The sequence below is a fragment of the Coregonus clupeaformis genome, chromosome 1, assembly GCF_020615455.1.
Source record: "Coregonus clupeaformis isolate EN_2021a chromosome 1, ASM2061545v1, whole genome shotgun sequence".
NCBI classification, from domain to species: Eukaryota; Metazoa; Chordata; class Actinopteri; order Salmoniformes; family Salmonidae; genus Coregonus; species Coregonus clupeaformis.
In genome coordinates this window covers 17194107-17214934 of record NC_059192.1, presented here as the reverse complement: position 1 = coordinate 17214934, position 20828 = coordinate 17194107, and the positions used below count along the sequence as shown (strand labels likewise).

Here is a 20828-nt window from a genome sequence, read left to right as displayed (position 1 = left end):
ACAAGGAGGAGGAGGGGAGTCAGGTGGGCCCTAGACTACATTTTCTTCCTCAGACAACTTTTTCATTCTCTCTCCTTTCATCCGGACATGTCTCTCTCGTCTCTTCTCAAGACTATGAGACATGGATTTATCTCTGAGTGCTACAGCCCAACAACCTTGTAACAACCCCATCTAACATGGCCTACCTGGAAAGTCACAGAGAGGAGAAGACCAAGTTGGAGGAGGAACAATGATGCCCTGCTGCAATTACCAATCTGCTGCTTGGAGAGAGTGGTCAATTAATGGGTCTGCCTGAGACATCCATGTCTTGTCAGTCTAATATGGATTCTCCATTACTCTGTGTGTGTGTGTGGTGTGAGTGAGTGTGTGTGCAGTCTTGTATTACATTTGACATTTTAGTCATTTAGCAGACGCTCTTATCCAGAGCGACTTACAGTTAGTGCATACATTATTTTATATTTATCATACTGGCCCCCCGTGGGAATCGAACACACAACCCTGGCGTTACAAACACCATGCTCTACCAACTGAGCTACAGTGGGGGGAAAAAGTATTTAGTCAGCCACCGATTGTGCAAGTTCTCCCACTTAAAAAGATGTGAGAGGCCTGTAATTTTCATCATAGGTACACGTCAACAATGACAGACAAATTGAGAAAAAAAAATCCAGAAATTCACATTGTAGGATTTTTAATGAATTTATTTGCAAATTATGGTGGAAAATAAGTATTTGGTCACCTACAAACAAGCAAGATTTCTGGCTCTCACATGCCTGTAACTTCTCCTCCTCTGTCCTCCACTCGTTACCTGTATTAATGGCACCTGTTTGAACTTGTTATCAGTATAAAAGACACCTGTCCACAACCTCAAACAGTCACACTCCAAACTCCACTATGACCAAGACCAAAGAGCTGTCAAAGGACACCAGAAACAAAATTGTAGACCTGCACCAGGCTGGGAAGACTGAATCTGCAATAGGTAAGCAGCTTGGTTTGAAGAAATCAACTGTGGGAGCAATTATTAGGAAATGGAAGACATACAAGACCACTGATAATCTCCCTCGATCTGGGGCTCCACGCAAGATCTCACCCCGTGGGGTCAAAATGATCACAAGAACGTTGAGCAAAAATCCCAGAACCACACGGGGGGACCTAGTGAATGACCTGCAGAGAGCTGGGACCAAAGTTACAAAGCCTACCATCAGTAACACACTACGCCGCCAGGGACTCAAATCCTGCAGTGCAGACGTGTCCCCCTGCTTAAGCCAGTACATGTCCAGGCCCGTCTGAAGTTTGCTAGAGTGCATTTGGATGATCCAGAAGAGGATTGGGAGAATGTCATATGGTCAGATGAAACCAAAATAGAACCTTTTGGTAAAAACTCAACTCGTCATGTTTGGAGGACAAAGAATGCTGAGTTGCATCCAAAGAACACCATACCTACTGTGAAGCATGGGGGTGGAAACATCATGGTTTGGGGCTGTTTTTCTGCAAAGGGACCAGGACGACTGATCCGTGTAAAGGAAAGAATGAATGGGGCCATGTATCGTGAGATTTTGAGTGAAAACCTCCTTCCATCAGCAAGGGCATTGAAGATGAAACGTGGCTGGGTCTTTCAGCATGACAATGATCCCAAACACACCGCCCGGGCAACGAAGGAGTGGCTTCGTAAGAAGCATTTCAAGGTCCTGGAGTGGCCTAGCCAGTCTCCAGATCTCAACCCCATAGAAAATCTTTGGAGGGAGTTGAAAGTCCGTGTTGCCCAGCCACAGCCCCAAAACATCACTGCTCTAGAGGAGATCTGCATGGAGGAATGGGCCAAAATACCAGCAACAGTGTGTGAAAACCTTGTGAAGACTTACAGAAAACGTTTGACCTGTGTCATTGCCAACAAATAGTATATAACAAAGTTTCCACCATAATTTACAAATAAATTCATTATTTATTTCGTAGCCGGTCGCGGCCGGCTACGACAGAGCCTGGATTCGAACTCGGGAGACATGTGTATGTGTGTGCGCGTTCAAGCGTGTATGTATCTCTGACTTATTGTATGAATACTCAATAGCTTAGTTCTGAAAATAACTCCAGCAGTAGGGAGTGGAAAGTCAAGCAGCCAACTACAAATCGTGAGAGCTCCCGGGCAGAAAAGAGAGTGGCTGTTTTTATGAGCACCGGCCTCTGTTCTCTCCTCCATGTCTCTCCTCCATGTCTCCCCTCCCTCCCTCCCTCCCTCCCTCCCTCCCTCCCTCCCTCCCTCCCTCCCTCCATCTACCTTGGAGCTGTAGGTTTTCAACAGAGCGATGTGTTGTGGAGCGATGGAAGGCAGGGTGTCTGCTCTGGTTTGAGTCATCTCTGGCCCAGGCCTGTGTGCCGCTTGATCCCCTGAAAACTCTCTCTCCTGGGGGAGGTTGGCGGAGGCTGCCGGAGGCCACGGCTATTTGTCTGGAAGTAATGGAGGTCTAAGGTGGGTGTCAGCGTGAGGGAGGGCAGAGAGGGAGAGAGATGGAGAGTGGGGGGGAGGGGGGGGAGACAGAGAGAGAGAGAGAGAGAGAGAGAGAGAGAGAGAGAGAGAGAGAGAGAGCGAGCGAGACCACCACTACATGCAGAATGACATTACACTCTTCCATTGTGTGTGTCTCAAAATAGTTCGGACTCTGTCACACTATGTCAACAGCGTTTTACACTCACACACATCAAGCACACACACACACACACACACACACAAACACACAAGACTAAGCGCGAGCGCAAGCACACGCACACACACACACCAATATTGATGGGAGCTATACAGCATTATTATCAGTGTTAGCTGTCAATCACTTTCCTCCCCCATTGCATCAAATAAATAAATGAACCCTAGATGGGAAATAATTACAAATGGAGTTACATGATGACTCCAGGCCCCAGCACAGCACAGCCAGGCTGGCCTCTTGTACCAGCTGTCTAGGCGCCAACATTTCTCAAGCCTCCTGCTGCCTGCTGTTCAGCCTTCTGCCTTGCAGCCTCCTGCTGCCTGCTGTCCAGCCTTCTGCCTTCCAGCCTCCTGCTGCCTGCTGTCCAGCCTTCTGCCTTGCAGCCTCCTGCTGCCTGCTGTCCAGCCTTCTGCCTTGCAACCTCCTGCTGCCTGCTGTCCAGCCTTCTGCCTGGCAGCCTCCTGGCAGACTCACCAGTTGATTGGAGCTGTTACAGTGGAATAACAATGCAGGGAAATTGGGGTTAAATCAAAGGAAGAACATGTATTTTAAAGATGGAGGAGGTGGTAGAGAGAGATGTGGCCCTGGTCAAAATTAGTGCACTATATAGGGAATAGGGTGCCATTTAGGACAGGATCATGTTTACAGGGTAGATAGAACCAGCAGCAGGGGAGACGCATCAAATCAAACACACACAAAAAGCCCTCTGACTCAAACCACATAGACTACTGACTCAATCCACATAGACTACTGACTCAATCCACATAGACTGCTAACTCATCCACATAGACTTCTGACTCCACATAGACTACTCACTAAATCCACATAGACTACTGACCCCACATAGACTACTGACTCAAGCCACATAGACAGTCCACATGAACATCAACACGTTTAGCATCTCAAGCCTCTGAACATCTACATTTTAAAAGTCTAATAAATCCATTTAATATAGCCTACACCATCACAATAAATCCATTATTTATTTTAGACAGGTCTAAAGAAACATGATATGAAGAAAATGTAGTCTATTTCAGAAGAACAAAATAGCATACATTCGTTTTTATTATTTTATAGTATGAAGAATACAATTGAACATAGCTTAATAATATTTTCTCCAAACGATTTCATAGGAAGTGCTCACATGCGGCTATTCTGTGTTGAGTGGTTAACAAAGAAACTGGTCCACCTATATGCTTAATTTAGAGTTATTAATGCAACTTTAGTTGTGATGCAAACATTGGGCTATATGTTTTGATTTTTAACACATTCTAAGGCTGCATGATGCAACTCTAGTGATGATTTGAAAAAAAGTAGCAAGCTGCACACACTCTCATTCACAATTTGACAAGCACTTGATAATATTCTCTCCAGGCCTCGAATTTCCCGGCGGCATTCCCCTTGTGTGGCCGTAATGCCCCCTAAAAAATCCATGCATTTTGCTGCCAAAGTGGCCGTTGTGCCCTTTGGCTGAATATAATAATTATAAGTCCCTTCTCCTGGCTGCCATGCTCTGAAGCACCTCTCACTCACATGGCTCTCTCAGATGTAGCCAATGCCTGTCACCTGATCGGGTCCTTTTCACAGGCATTTCAGCTAAGAAGTAGGCTACAAGTGAATGAAGACACACACATCGGGGACGTAACTGCGGGCGTCCCTCTGATCAAATTCCGAGGCGCATATTGAACATGTTAGAACTGTCCACATTTAGCCTACTTTTCATCAGCCAATAAGATGAGTAGGCCTAACGAACAGCAAAAGCACTAGCCTATGTCAATCTACTATCCCCCGTAGAACAAAAAAGCAATGAGGCTGATGCAACAGATCAGAACGTTTAGCTTAAAATGTTGATCAACTATTAGGCTATTTCTTTACATTATAAGCGCAGCAGTGCACACATGGCAGTAGGCTATAAGTGCAACATTTTCAAAATACAATCAATTAAAGTGACAGCAAATGCGATTATGCATGTAATGCTTTATTATAAAGGTACGTTTTTATGAAAAACCCTTGAATGAGTAGGTGTCCAAACTTTTCACTTGTAGTGTATATACAGTGGCTTGCGAAAGTATTCACTCCCCTTGGCATTTTTTGTATGGGTGGTCCCGGGGATTGAACCCACTACCTTGGCGTTACAAGCGCCGTGCTCTACCAGCTGAGCTCTGTAGCTCAGCTGGTAGAGCACAGCGCTTGTAATGCCAAGGTGGTGGGTTCAATCCCCGGGACCACCCATACACAAAAAAAAAATGTATGCACGCATGACTGTAAGTCGCTTTGGATAAAAGCGTCTGCTAAATGGCATATTATTATTATAAGGTGGTCCTATGGACAGTGTAAGGTTCTGTATTTATTTTCTTAGTCAACCTTGTGTTCTTGAACGTAGCCCTGTTTCTTTGTGTTCTTGAACGTAGCCCTGTCTTTCATTTTTGTTCATTGATTTCCCCTGTGTTAGTTACTCACCTCGTCTCATCAGCTCCTTATTTATTTCAGTTCATTCTGTTTGTGCCTTGTGAGGTATTGTTCGTTTTGACTCTACTAAGCCTTTTCCTAGCTCGTTTGTGTGAACCAGTTATAGCCTTCAGTCCTAGTTTTTGATTCTCCTGCCTATTTGCCTACCTGTGTATGACCATTGCCTGCCCGTGACCACGATTCCTGCCTTCTGCGAAGGCATAATAAACAGCTGCCGCGCTCTGCGCGTGAATCTACACCTTTTTCTTCTTGAGTATTCATTACAGAATACCTCTCCCAAAAAACGGAATGGATTCAGCGGAGCTACAGCGGCGCCTAACACAGCAAGAGGAGTGTCTGCCATCTTCTCCGCCAGACTATCCCTACTCCTCCGATGCCAGGTATCGTAACCTAAAGCCCTCCTTCATTCATATCCATGCCTGGAAAATATGAACGTTCACCTGGGAAATGTCAGGGATTTCAGACCCCACTAACTTCACCAATGACAAGAGCCCTGGATTGGGCCACCGCCATATGGACTGCCAACAGCACAGAACTCGGATCCGAGACCCATTTCCACACCCTCTTCAAAGAGGTATTCGATCACTCTCCTTCCGGTCGTCCTATAGGAGACCTCCTCATAGAACTTCAACAAGGATGCAATTCAGCTGCCGAGTATGCCCTCGAGTTCCGCACCATGGCTGCAGGGAGTGGATGGAGTGAGGCTTCTTTACTTACCGTCTGCCGAAGAGGGCTCAACAGGGAACTTCAGGCGGAGCTGGCCTGTAGAGGTGGCCTTCAGGATTTAAATCAATACATTAGTATGTCCATCTCCATCGACCACCTCATCGCCTACCGTCAAATAACTTTGCCACCCAGGAACCAGAAACCTTGTCTTTCCATGATTCTGTCATCCCGTCCGAGTCTTCCAGAGCCCATGCAGTTGGGCCATGCTCCTCTCCTGTGTATCGAACGTCAAAGGCGGATCCAAGAAGGGCTCTGCCTATACTGTGGAGGGAAAGATCATCTACTCAGCCATTGCCCTCTTCGCCCCCCACGGAGAGATGAGAAGGGTCCCTCCGCTGCCATGCAGGTAGGCGTGTCCTTATTTCTAAATATCTCCCAGAAGCAATTCTCCATTCCAATATTGATAACCGCGAAGGGGGTTACTAAGTACGTAGAGGGCTTGATAGATTCGGGAGCAGCAGGTAATTTTATCAATCACCAGCTAGTACAAGAGCTTGACATTGATCTAACACTTGTCACCAGTCCCTTTAAGATTAACGCCCTGGACGGGCAGCCATTGGGCACAGGCTTCATTACACACCTGACACAGAGCGTCACCCTCCAGATTGGAGTCTTTCACACCGAAACCATTCAACTCATGGAACTCTCATCCCCCAAACAACCTCTCATCCTCGTCGGACACCACTAGCTTTGTCGTCACAACCCTGCCATCTCGTGGCAACAAGGTGAACTACTGTCCTGGTCTTCTACCTGCTTCACCAGTTGTTTCAGCCTACCCTGCAGAGCCACCACCATTGAGGACTCTTCCTCTGCAGTGTCACCCACCATACCATCTGAATACGCCCAGTACAGCAAAGTCTTCAGCAAAATCAAGGCCTCTAACCTCAGACCCGGCTCCTCCTGAGACACCAGCTTTGGGGTCAGGACATCCGGGCATTACATAAACCACCAAACTTCTAGCCCGTAAGTTCTGGTGGTCCTCACTGGCATCCGACGTAAGGGATTACGTACTCTCCTGTCCAGTCTGCGCCCAAACCAAAAGCCCTCGTCATCTCCCTTCCGGTAAGCTTCAACCTTTGCCAATCCCTCACAGACCCTGATCCCACATAGCTGTTGACTTAATCACAGACCTTCCTGAATCCTCTGGTAACACCACCATCCTTGTCATAGTAGACGGTTTTTAAAAAAATGTGTCATCTGGTTCCTCTTCCTCATTTACCTAACGCCTTGGAATTGGCTGAGTGTATGTAACTGTAAGTCGCTCTGGATAAGAGTGTCTGCTAAATGACTAAAATGTAAATGTAAAATGTATATTCCAGCAGGTGTTCCATCTGTATGGGATTCTGGAAGACATCGTCTCTGACCACGGGCCACAGTTTGTCTCCCGGGTGTGGCGAGCCTTCCTTGACTGACTGGGGGTCGCCCTCAGCCTCTCCTCCGGGTACCATCCCCAGACCAACAGGCAGATAAAATGCCTGAACCAAGAAATATGGAAGTACCTCCGCCAACAATGTTCTGCCTCTCCACACAACTGGAGTCGGTATATGGCCTGGGCCGAATACTCTCAGAACTCACTCATGCATTCATCCCTCCGCCTTACTCAGTTTCAGTGTGTACTTGGTTACCAACCTCCCATGTTTCCCTGGGAGGCGGAGCCTGGTGCTGTTCCAGCTGTCGATGACTGGTTTCAGCATAGTGAGCGGGTATTGGAGACCGCTAACCGGCATCTGCAGGAAGCCCAACAGACACCGGAACATCCCACGGAGCACCAATAAATCCATTATTAAAAAATTGAAAGAATATGGCACCACAACAAACCTGCCAAAAGAGGGCCGCCAACCAAAACTCACGGACCAGGCAAGGAGGGCATTAATCAGAGAGGCAACAAAGAGACCAAAGATAACCCTAAAGGAGCTGCAAAGCTCCACAGCGGAGATTGGAGTATCTGTCCATAGGACCACTTTAAGCAGTACATTCCACAGAGCTAGGCTTTACGGAAGAGTGGCCAGAAAAAAGCCATTGCTTAAAGAAAAAAATAAGCAAACATGTTTTGAGTTTGCCAAAAAGCATGTGGGAGACTCCCCAAACATATGGAAGAAGGTACTCTGGTCAGATGAGACTAAAATTGAGCTTTTTGGCCATCAAGGGAAATGCTATGTCTGGCGCAAACCCAACACCTCTCATCACCCTGAGCATGGTGGTGGTAGCATCATGCTGTGGGGATGTTTTTCGTCGGCAGGGAATGGGAAACTGGTCAGAATTGAAGGAATGATGGATGGCGCTAAATACAAGGAAATCCTTGAGGGAAACCTGTTTCAGTCTTCCAGAGATTTGAGACTGGGACGGAGGTTCACCTTCCAGCAGGACAATGACCCTAAGCATACTGCTAAAGCAACACTCGAGTGGTTTAAGGGGAAACATTTAAATGTCTTTGAATGGCCTAGTCAAAGCCCAGACCTCAATCCAATTGAGAATCTGTGGTATGACTTAAAGGTTGCTGTACACCAGCGGAACCCATCCAACTTGAAGGAGCTAGAGCAGTTTTGCCTTGAAGAATGGGCAAAAATCCCATTGGCTAGATGTGCCAAGCTTATAGAGACATACCACAAGAGACGTGCAGCTGTAATTGCTGCAAAAGTTGATTCTACAAAGTATTTACTTTGGGGGGGTGAATAGTTATGCACACTCAAGTTCTGTTTTTTATGTCTTATTTCTTGTTTGTTTCACAATAAAAAATTGTTTGCATCTTCAAAGTGGTAGGCATGTCATGTAAATCAAATGATACAAACCCCCCAAAAAATCAATTTTAATTCCAGGTTGTAAGGCAACAAAATAGGAAACATGGCAAGAGGGGTGAATACTTTCGCAAGCCACTGTAGATGGGTGGTGTTGAATGGAGTTGAAGGATGGGACTAACAACAACTAATAACAACAAGATAACAAATGTAAATCAAACTGTGTCCATAATAAGTATATAGGTTATATGTTGAGAGCTTTTGTGAAAGATTACAGTTAGAAAGATATGGCATATAGAAGCAAACCGGATGGACATCATGAAAATGATCGGAGAGGTTGAGGGAAGAAGAAGTTCAGGAGTAAAAACTAACAAAATATAATTATTATAAAATTGACTGTGTCCATAAAATGTATATATTATGTATAAGCTTGAAGTTGAGGCCTAAGCATTGTTTTTCACTAGTTTACTCCAATTAGGGAAGGAGTGGTGGGGTTGGAAAGTAATAAAGGGAAATATATATTTTTAAAGAATATGTATATATGTATGTATATGTATTTATATGTATGTATGTATGTGTATATATGTGTGTGAATCTATAGTGGCACCGGGGAAGATGGCTGCTGTTTTACAGCCCTCTAACCAATTGTATTATTATGTGTGTTTTTCTGCGTTATTTGTAATTTATTTTGTACATAATGTTTCTGCCATCGTCTCTTATAACCAAAAAGAGCTTCTGGATAACAGGACAGCGATTACTCACCTCGTATTGGACAAAGATTTTTTTCTTCAACGAGGCGGCCGTGAAGGATATCCTTTAGACACACGACAAGGCCCAAATCCCCGTCATTCGCATGAGGAAGAGACGGAGATATCGTGGACGTAGGTCGGGGTGCCTTGTAAGGATCCGACGGCGAGCGAGTAAACTGCCTCTCCCATCAATCCTATTAGCCAATCTTCAATCATTTGAGAATAAATGGGATGACCTAAGATTACGGTTATCCTACCAACGGGACATAAAAAATTATAATATCTTATGTTTCACCGAGTCGTGGCTGAACGACGACATGGACAACATACAGCTAGCGGGCTATACGCTACATCGGCAGGATAGGACGGCTGACTCCGGTAAGACAAGGGGTGGCGGTCTTTGTATATTTGTAAACAACAGCTGGTGTTAAATGTGCAACCAGAGGGGAAAAAAAAACTCTAGACCACCTTTACTCCACACACAGAGACGCATACAAAGCTCTCCCTCACCCTCCATTTGGCAAATCTGACCATAACTCTATGCTCCTGATTCCTGCTTATAAGCAAAAACTAAAGCAGGAAGCACCAGTGACTCGGTTAATAAAAAAGTGGTCAGATGACGCAGATGCTAAGCTACAGGACTGTTTTGCTAGCACAGACTGGAACATGTTCCGGGATTCTTCAGATAGCATTGAGGAGTACACCACATCAGTCACTGGCTTCATCAATAAGTGCATCGATGATGGCGTCCCCACAGTGACCGTACGTACATACCCCAACCAGAAGCCATGGATTACAGGAAACATCCGCACTGAGCTAAAGGGTAGAGCTGCCACTTTCAAGGAGCGGAACTCTAACCCGGACACTTATAAGAAATCCCGCTATGCCCTCCGACGAACCATCAAACAGGCAAAGAGTCAATACAGGACTAAGATTGAATCGTACTACACCGGCTCTGACGCTCGGGAAGCACAACCGCGAGCTGCCCAGTGACACAAGACTTCCAGACGAGCTAAACCACTTCTATGCTCGCTTCGAGCAAGCAACACTGAAGCATGCATGAGAGCACCAGCTGTTCCGGATGACTATGTGATCACGCTCTCCGTAGCCGATGTGAGTAAGACTTTTAAGCAGGTCAACATTCACAAGGCCGCAGGGCCAGACGGATTACCAGGACGTGTACTCCGAGCATGTGCTGACCAACTGGCAAGTGTCTTCACTGACATTTTCAACATGTCCCTGACTGAGTCTGTAATACCAACATGTTTCAAGCAGACCACCATAGTCCCCGTGCCCAAGGACACTAAGATAACCTGCCTAAATGACTACCTACCCGTAGCACTGACGTCTCTAGCCATGAAGTACTTTGAAAGGCTGGTCATGGCTCACATCAACACCATTATCCCAAAAACCCTAGACCCACTCCAATTTGCATACCGCCCCAACAGATCCACAGATGATGCAATCTCTATTGCACTCCACACTGCCCTTTCCCACCTGGACAAGAGGAACACCTACGTGAGAATGCTATCCATTGACTACAGCTCAGCATTCAACAGCATAGTGCCCTCAAAGCTCATCACTAAGCTAAGGATCCTGGGACTAATCACCTCCCTCTGCAACTGGATCCTGGACTTCCTGACGGGCCGCCCACAGGTGGTAAGGGTAGGTTAACAACACATCTGCCACACTGATCCTCAACACAGGGGCCCCTCAGGGGTGCGTGCTCAGTCCTCTCCTGTACTCCCTGTTCACCCATGACTGCATGGCCAGGCATGACTCCAACACCATCATTAAGTTTGCCGATGACACAGCAGTGGTAGGCCTGATCACCGACAACGAGGAGACAGCTTATAGGGAGAGCTTCAAGTTCCTTGGTGTCCACATCACCAACAAACTATCATGGTCCAAACACACCAAGACAGTCGTGAAGAGGGCACGACAAAGCCTATTCCCCCTCAGGAGACTGAAAAGATTTGGCATGGGTCCTCAGATCCTCAAAAAATTATACAGCTGCACCATTGAGAGCATCCTGACTGGTTGCATCACCGCCTGGTATGGCAACTGCTTGGCCTCCGACTGCAAGGCACTACAGAGGGTAGTGCGTACGGCCCAGTACATCACTGGGGCCAAGCTTCCTGCCATCCAGGACCTCTATACCAGGCGGTGTCAGAGGAAGGCCCTACAAATTGTCAAAGACTCCAGCCACCCTAGTCATAGACTGTTCTCTCTGCTACCGCACGGCAAGCGGTACTGGAGTGCCAAGTCTAGGTCCAAAAGACTTCTCAACAGCTTCTACCCCCAAGCCATAAGACTCCTGAACAGCTAATCATGGCTACCCAGACTATTTGCACTGCCCCCCACCCCCAATCCCCACCACATCTTTTTACGCTGCTGCTACTCTGTTAATTATTTATGCATAGTCACTTTAACTCTACCCACATGTACATATTACTTCAACTACCTCAACTAGCCGGTGCCTTCGCACATTGACTCTGCACCGGTACCCCCTGTATATATAGCCTCCCTACTGTTATTTTATTTTAATTCTGCTCTTTTTTTCTCAACACTTTTTTGTTGTTGTTTTATTTTACTTTTTTTATTAAAAATAAATGCACTGTTGGTTAAGGGCTGTAAGTAAGCATTTCACTGTAATGTCTGCACCTGTTGTATTCGGCGCATGTGGCCAATAACATTTGATTTCATTTGATATATATATATATATATATATATATATATATATATATATATATATATATATATATATATTTGCAAGAAGAAAAAAAACATATGGGGGATTGGAAGTGATGCAAACAATTACATTGTTGGAAGTTACAATCTATCTGCAATATTAAAGCTGATCTACCACCTAAACATTTTTTTACAAAAAATAAAATACAAAAATAAATAGAATGATGGAGGCCACTGTGTTCTTGGGGACCTTCAATGCTGCAGACATTTTTTGGTACCCTTCTCCAGATCTGTGCCTCAAACACAATCCTGTCTCGGAGCTCTACGGACAATTCCTTTGACCTCAAGGCTTGGTTTTTGCTCTGACATGCACTGTCAACTGTGGGACCTTATATAGACAGGTGTGTCTTTCCAAATCATGTCCAATCAATTGAATTTACCACAGGTGAACTCCAATCAAGTTGTAGAAACATCTCAAGGATGATCAATTTCGAGTCTCATAGCAAAGGGTCTGAATACTTATGTAAATAAGGTATTTCTGTTTTGTATTTTCTAAATACCTGTTTTCGCTTTGTCATTATGGTGTATTGTGTGTAGATTGATGAAGAAAAAAATACATAAATTCCATTTTAGAATAAGGCTGTAACGTAAGAAAATGTGGAAAAAGTGAACGGGTATGAATACTTTCCGAATGCACTGTATATGGCAAGGTAAGCGATCCCGGATAAAATTAACAAACTTACAAATAGGAAAAGACGTAGGAGGACTATCCGTACCAAACTTTTAAATTGTATTTCCAGGCACTAGCATTTCACCCCATATTAAATTGGATTAGACATGATTCTTCCGCCCCCTGGCTGAGTACAGAGAGAAATATGGTAATAATATAATAATAAATAATAATAATATGCCATTTAGCAGACGCTTTTATCCAAAGCGACTTACAGTCATGCGTGCATACATTTTTTTTTTTGTGTATGGGTGGTCCCGGGGATCGAACCCACTACCTTGGCGTTACAAGCGCCGTGCTCTACCAGCTGAGCTACAGAGGACCACGCCGTGTCACCTATTGCCCTGGAAGAAGTGGTCTTCACTGATATATCCCTTAAACAATGGACACATCATCTCTATTTGGCACAAAATATTCATGTATATCTGTAAAACATTGTAACTGGGAATCAAAATGGAATGCCCATACTCCCAATATTTCACCTTGCAATCTGGAGGGTGGCCTTTTGCATCCCCCCAATGGTCCAAATGAAGAATCTGTACTGATATCATGGAGAGTAATGGTTTGAGAACATTCCAAGATTTGAAAGACCCATACACATTACCAGGCAACTCCTGTTTTCTATATTTACAATTTAAGTCAGCTATGCTGGCCTATGGAGTCCCTTTGGAAACTCAACTACTGAACCATTTTTATAAATAAATTATCTGGGCTCCCGAAAAGACTGTTCTCTATTATATACAGTATAAACAACGTTTAGAAAGCTAATATTCTGAGATAGCTGTTAAAACGGCATGGTCCACAGATCTAAGTGAATCTGAACAACCCTTTAATTGTAACAGAATATGGAAAAATATGACCTTAGCATCGCGTAATCCGAACCGTCAACTGCTTTCCAGGTGGTGGAGTAATTTTTTTCTTTGTGAGTGGCAGCCCACATATAATTTGCTTCACAAAGTACTATAAACAATGCATAAACATAAAGTGTCATTGATAAAGAGTTCAATATCAACATGTGTAGCTATTTGTCATTTTAAAATGTTTTTCATTGTTGCAAACGCGAGGTATGTAAATCCCAATGCAATTCAAGAACTCAATTCAAGAACTCAATTCACATAGGTGGTATCTAAACTCAGTGTACGTGTGGTGGGGGGTGAAGGGGTTGATGGTGTGTGTGTGTGTGTGCGTGTGTGTGTGTGTGTGCTTGCATGTGTGTTTGTATTTGTGTTTAATTTGTGTCTGTGAGTAGAGGTGGAGGGATGCGTTGCCAGGCGGCAGGGCCGAGCATACACCCCAGGAAGCCAATCCTAGCACCTCTCCGCTCCGAACAGAACACAAGCAAAGCACACCATCCGTGACACACAGCCGAGCCGCTTATTTACAAACCAACATTAATCACAACAATGTCTTAGGATGTGTGTACCATATTGACAGTAGGATGTGTGTATCGTATGGACAGTAGGATGTGTGCCATATGGACAGTAGGATGTGTGTATCATATGGACAGTAGGATATGTGTACCATATTGACAGTAGGATGTGTGTGTCGTATGGACAGTAGGATGTGTGTACCATATGGACAGTAGGATGTGTGTACCATATGGAAAGTAGGATGTGTGTACCATATGGACAGTAGGATGTGTGTATCGTATGGACAGTAGGATGTGTGTACCATATGGACAGTAGGATGTGTGTATCATATGGACAGTAGGATGTGTGTACCATATGGACAGTAGGATGTGTGTATCGTATGGACAGTAGGATGTGTGCCATATGGACAGTAGGATGTGTGTATCATATGGACAGTAGGATGTGTGTACCATATTGACAGTAGGATGTGTGTGTCGTATCGACAGTAGGATGTGTGTACCATATGGACAGTAGGATGTGTGTACCATATGGAAAGTAGGATGTGTGTACCATATGGACAGTAGGATGTGTGTATCGTATGGACAGTAGGATGTGTGTACCATATGGACAGTAGGATGTGTGTATCATATGGACAGTAGGATGTGTGTACCATATGGACAGTAGGATGTGTGTATCGTATGGACAGTAGGATGTGTGTACCGTATGGACAGTAGGATGTGTGTATCGTATGGACAGTAGGATGTGTGCCATATGGACAGTAGGATGTGTGTACCATATAGACAGTAGGATGTGTGTATCGTATGGACAGTAGGATGTGTGTACCATATGGACAGTAGGATGTGTGTATCGTATGGACAGTAGGATGTGTGTACCGTATGGACAGTAGGATGTGTGTACCATATGGACAGTAGGATGTGTGTATCGTATGGACAGCAGTATGTGTGTACCATATTGACAGTAGGATGTGTGTACCATATCTACAGTAGAATGTGTGTACCATATGGACAGTAGGATGTGTGTACCATATGGACAGCAGTATGTGTGTACCATATTGACAGTAGGATGTGTGTACCATATCTACAGTAGGATGTGTGTACCATATGGACAGTAGGATGTGTGTACCATATGGACAGTAGGATGTGTGTACCATATGGACAGTAGGATGTGTGTACCATATTGACAGTAGGATGTGTGTACCATATGGACAGTAGGATGTGTGTATCGTATGGACAGTAGGATGTGTGTACCCTATCTACAGTAGGATGTGTGTACCATATGGACAGTAGGATGTGTGTACCATATGGACAGTAGGATGTGTGTACCATATTGACAGTAGGATGTGTGTACCATATGGACAGTAGGATGTGTGTACCATATGGACAGTAGAATGTGTGTACCATATCTACAGTAGGATGTGTGTACCATATGGACAGCAGTATGTGTGTACCGTATGTACAGCATCACCTGATCCTCAGTGTGGTTTGTATTCCTCCAGGAGGGAGGTGCATTAACATTGGTATGCTATCTCCTGGAGGAGAGAGGGAGGGAGAGGAGGGAGAGAGGGAGAGAGAGAGGTAGGGAGAGAAGGGAGGGACAGAGAGAGGCAAGGAAGGTAGGGAGAGAAGGGGGGAGAGAAGGGAGAGAGGGAGAGAAGGTGGGGAGAGAAGGGGGGAAGAGAAGGGAGGGAAACAGAGGGAGAAGGGAGGGAGGGAGGGAGGGAGAGAGAGAGAGGGAGGGAGGGAGAGGGGGAGAGAGAGAAGTGAGGGAGAGGGGGTCGGGGCAATGAGTCCGAACATGCAATCCAGCTCCAAATTACGTGAACAGGCGCTGATAATAAGCAAATATTGATTGTGAACAGAGGCATGGCTATAATTGGTAGACTGCAGGGAAAGGAAGCCTGGGTCTCACTCCACTGGTCAGCACAGCACAGGGTGGGAGGGGCTGGAATAGGGGAGAAGCTGGTACACACAACAGGAATATAACAGGACAACTGTAATCTTATTAGGTTCTGCAAAAACCTGGAGGGCATTCCTTCCTCTGGATGTTTTACACTGTAAAGTGTGTGTGTGTGTGTGTGTGTGTGTGTGTGTGTGTGTGTGTGTGTGTGTGTGTGTGCGTCTTTTTGTGTGTGGTGTTTGTGGCAGTGTAGTGACCAACCGTGTCTCTGTGTTCCTCAGAGCCATTACCCTGGACAACACTCTGGTCATCCTGTCCACGGTGGCACCTGATGCTGGACGCTACTACGTACAGGCAGTCAACGACAAGAATGGAGAAAACAAGACCAGCCAGCCCATCACCCTGTCTGTCGACAGTGAGTAGTAGCCAGCCCATTACCCTGTCTGTCGACAGTGAGTAGTAGCCAGCCATCACCCTGTCTGTTGACAGTGAGTAGTAGTGAACCACAAAAAACAGTTGCAAGTAGCCGGCCGAACAACAACAACATTAGGTTTATTTGAACAGTGAGAGACAGAATAACAACAAAAAAATCCAGAAAAACGCATGTCAAACATTTTATAAATTGATTTGCATTTTAATGAGAGAAATAAGTATTTGACCCCTCTGCAAAGCATGACTTAGTACTTGGTGGCAAAACCCTTGTTGGCAATCACAGAGGTCAGACGTTTCTTGTAGTTGGCCACCAGGTTTGCACACATCTCAGGAGGGATTTTGTCCCACTCCTCTTTGCAGATCTTCTCCAAGTCATTAAGGTTTCGAGGCTGACGTTTGGCAACTCGAACCTTCAGCTCCCTCCACAGATTTTCTATGGGATTAAGGTCTGGAGTGGCTAGGCCACTCCAGGACCTTAATGTGCTTCTTCTTGAGCCACTCCTTTTTTTGTTGTTATTCTGTCTCTCACTGTTCAAATAAACCTACCATTAAAATTATAGACTGATCATTTCTTTGTCAGTGGGCAAACGTACAAAATCAGCAGGGGATCAAATACTTTTTTCCCTCACTGTATATGTAAAAATGAACAACTGCAAATCAAACTGGCTATTATCGTTGGCCTTGTTTCGGGGTCTAACTCATTAGATTAATACTCAGCATGCTTTGCAATTGTTCATTTTTACATATACAGTACCAGTCAAAAGTTTGGACACACCTACTCATTCCTGGGTTTTTCTATATTTGTACTATTTTCTACATTGTAGAATAATAGTGAAGACATCAAAACTATGAAATAACACATATGGAATCATGTCGTAACCAAAAAAGTGTTAAACAAATCAAAATATATTTTATATTTGAGATTCTTCAAAGTAGCCACCCTTTGCTTTGATGACAGCTTTGTACACTCTTGGCATTCTCTCAACCAGCCTCATTTACATTTTAGTCATTTAGCAGACGCTCTTATCCAGAGCAACTTACAGTTAGTGCATACATTTTTTTCATACTGGCCCCCCGTGGGAAACGAACTTCACAACCCTGGCATTGCAGGCGCCATGCTCTACCAACTGAGCTACAGGGGACTAATGAGGTAATCACCTGGAATGCATTTCAATAAACAGGTGTGCCTTGTTTAAAAGTTTATTTGTGGAATTTCTTTCCTTCTTAATGCGTTTGAGACAATCAATTGTGTTGTGACAAGGTAGGGGTGGTATACAGAAGATAGCCCTATTTGGTAAATGACAAAGTCCATATTATGGCAAGAACAGCTCAAATATGTCACAAGCCGGGCTAGAAACTCCGGTCTCAGATGTGGAGAGCTGGGGGTACTACCCCTTAGCCACAGAGGAGGTGTTGTAGGACCCAAATGAAACACCCAAGGCAATACTCCAGGCAAGTAGATTTAATGTTCCAAAACAGGAGGCAAAACAAAACAACTCCACGAGGGGAGAAAAACAAACTAAAGATAACTTTGAACAACTTACTAGGACAGACCCGGTGGGACAAAGCAGGAGACACATAGTCAGGACGCAATAACCAAGTGAGAAACAAGGGGAAAACACACAGCTAAAATACACAAGGGGAAACAAGGCACAGGTGACCTGGATCAAGCTAATTAGGACACATGAGGAAGAACTAAGGCAGAGGGGGAACACAGATGACCTCTAGAGGCCCGGAGACAAACAGGAGGCAGGAAGCTGACACACACGAGGAAGAACTAAGGCAGAGGGGAACACAGATGACCTCTAGAGGCCCGGAGACAAACAGGAGGCAGGAAGCTGACAGGACCCCCTCCTCTAGGAACGACTCCTGACGTTCCTTCCAGAACACCCTGGCCCCAGGGTGCGAAAATCTCGGATCAAACCTGGGTCCAGGATGTCCCTGGCTGGAACCCAGGAGCGCTCCTCCGGCCCGTAGCCCTCCCAGTCCACCAGATACTGCAGAGAGTTCTGGACCCTCCGGGAGTCCAGTATCCGGCGGACTGTGTAGGCTGGCTGGCCGTCAATGATCCTGGGAGGTGGCGGGGGTCTGCGTGGGGGGCAAAGGGAGAAGACAAGACAGGTTTAAGGAGTGAAACATGGAAAGTGGGGTTAACTCTAAGGGAGCGAGGGAGAACCAAACGATACGACACAGGGTTAACCTTTCTAGCAATGCGGAAAGGCCCGATGTATCTCTGGGAAAGCTTCCTGGATTCGACCCGGAGGGGCAGGTTCTTAGTGGCCAACCAAACTCTCTGACCAGCTCGGAAACTAGGGCCGTCCGGCGGTGGCGATTAGCCTGACTTTGGTATCTCTGGGAGGTCCGAAGGAGGGCACGCCTGGCCTTCTTCCAGGTCCGCCTACAGCGTTGGACAAAGCGCTGGGCCGAGGGAACACCAACTTGCGCCTCCTCCTCTGGAAACAATGGAGGGTTGTAACCGAACTGGCATTCGAAGGGGGACAATCCGGTGGCTGAGGACTGGAGGGTGTTGTGGGCATATTCAGCCCAAATGATATAGGTGGCCCAAGACGTGGGATTACTGGCCGCCATACACCGCAGGGTGGTCTCCAGATCCTGATTAATCCGTTCCGTTTGGCCATTAGACTCTGGATGGAACCCCGACGATAGGCTGGCTGTGGCCCCAACAAGCCTGCAGAAGGCCCCCAAAACCGGGGACGAGAATTGGGGACCTCGGTCAGAGACCACGTCCAGGGGAATACCAAATATCCGGAAGACATGGTTCATGAGGAGCTCAGCAGTCTCCTTAGCCGAGGGCAGCTTGGGCAGGGGAATAAACCGGGCAGCCTTAGAGAACCGGTCTACCACCACTAGGATGACGGTGTTGCCCTGGGATAGAGGAAGTCCCGTAACAAAGTCCAGAGAAAGGTGTGACCATGGCCTTCGAGGAACAGGTAAGGGATGGAGCAGTCCCTGGGGTCGCTGGCGTGTCGACTTTCCCTGGTTGCACACAGGGCAGGCCTCAACATAGACCTGCACGTCCTTCTTGATGGACGGCCACCAAAACCGCCGTCGGAGGAACTCCAGTGTGCGAGCACTGCCTGGATGGCATGTCAAGGGCGACTCATGACCCCACTGCAAGACGCGGCCCCGAACAGAGAGAGGCATGTACAGGCGACCGGCAGGACCACCGCCTGGATCGGGCTCCTGGACAAGAGCTTCTCGTACCCCTCTTTCTAGTTCCCACTGAAGAGGTGCGACGATCCTAGACCTCGGAATAATCGATGCCAAGGGCTTCTCTTGTAACTCGGGAGAATAGACTCGAGACAGAGCATCCGGCTTGACGTTCTTGGTGCCAGGTCGGTAAGTCAGGAGGAACTGGAATCGATTAAAGAAAAGGGACCATCGTGCTTGCCGAGGGTTCATCCGCTTAGCCTGTTGGAGATATTCCAGGTTCTTGTGGTCTGTGAGAACCTGGAAAGGGTGCTGAGCCCCCTCAAGCCAATGGCGCCACTCTTCCAATGCCAGTTTTACCGCAAGCAACTCTAGATCCCCCACGTGGTAGTTGCGCTCGGCCTCAGACAGGCGGCGAGACATGAAGGCACAAGGGTGTAATCTCCCATCCGCACCCCTCTGTGACAGGACGGCTCCCACCCCCCACCTCTGAGGCGTCCACCTCCACCACGAAAGGTCTCTCTGGGTCAGGGGTCACCAGAATCGGAGCAGACGTGAAGCGGCGCTTGAGATCCTCGAAGGCCCCTGCTGCTTCCGGACCCCAGTGAATCTTGGTCCCTCCTCCCTTGGTAAGCGTCGTCAAGGGGGCTACCACCGAGCTGAAATTCTTAATGAACTTCCGATAGAAGTTAGAAAAGCCAATGAACCGTTGAACCTCCTTGACCGTGGCAGGTGTGGGCCAATCGTGGACCGCCTTGACCTTCTTGGGATCCATCTCTAGGTGCCCGGGAGTGACAATAAACCCGAGAAACTGAGTCTGAGAAACATGAAATTCACACTTCTCAGGCTTAACGTAGAGGTGATTGTCAAGGAGCCTCTGGAGAACCCTGCTAACATGCCCCTCATGCTCCTTCAGTGACCTCGAGAAGATGAGGATATCGTCCAGGTACACGAAGACGAACAGATTAAGCATATCCCGGAGAACATCATTAATCAGGGCTTGGAATACTGCGGGGGGCATTGGTGAGCCCGAACGGCATCACCCGATATTCATAGTGCCCCGTGGGCGTGTTGAACGCCGTCTTCCATTCGTCTCCTTGCCGGATCCGCACGAGATGGTAAGCATTGCGGAGATCCAGCTTAGTAAAAATGGAAGCCCCTTGAAG

General features: G+C 46.4%; 1 protein-coding gene across 1 annotated transcript in view; it reads left to right on the top strand.

The window, feature by feature from the left end:
• Positions 1 to 20828, top strand: part of LOC121577743 (protein sidekick-2-like) — a 242162-nt gene that overhangs the window by 83147 nt on the left and 138187 nt on the right. The window contains exon 4 of the mRNA XM_045207986.1: positions 16341 to 16474. Coding sequence (XP_045063921.1) covers positions 16341 to 16474 — 134 coding nt within the window. The remainder of the gene's footprint in view (positions 1 to 16340; positions 16475 to 20828) is intronic.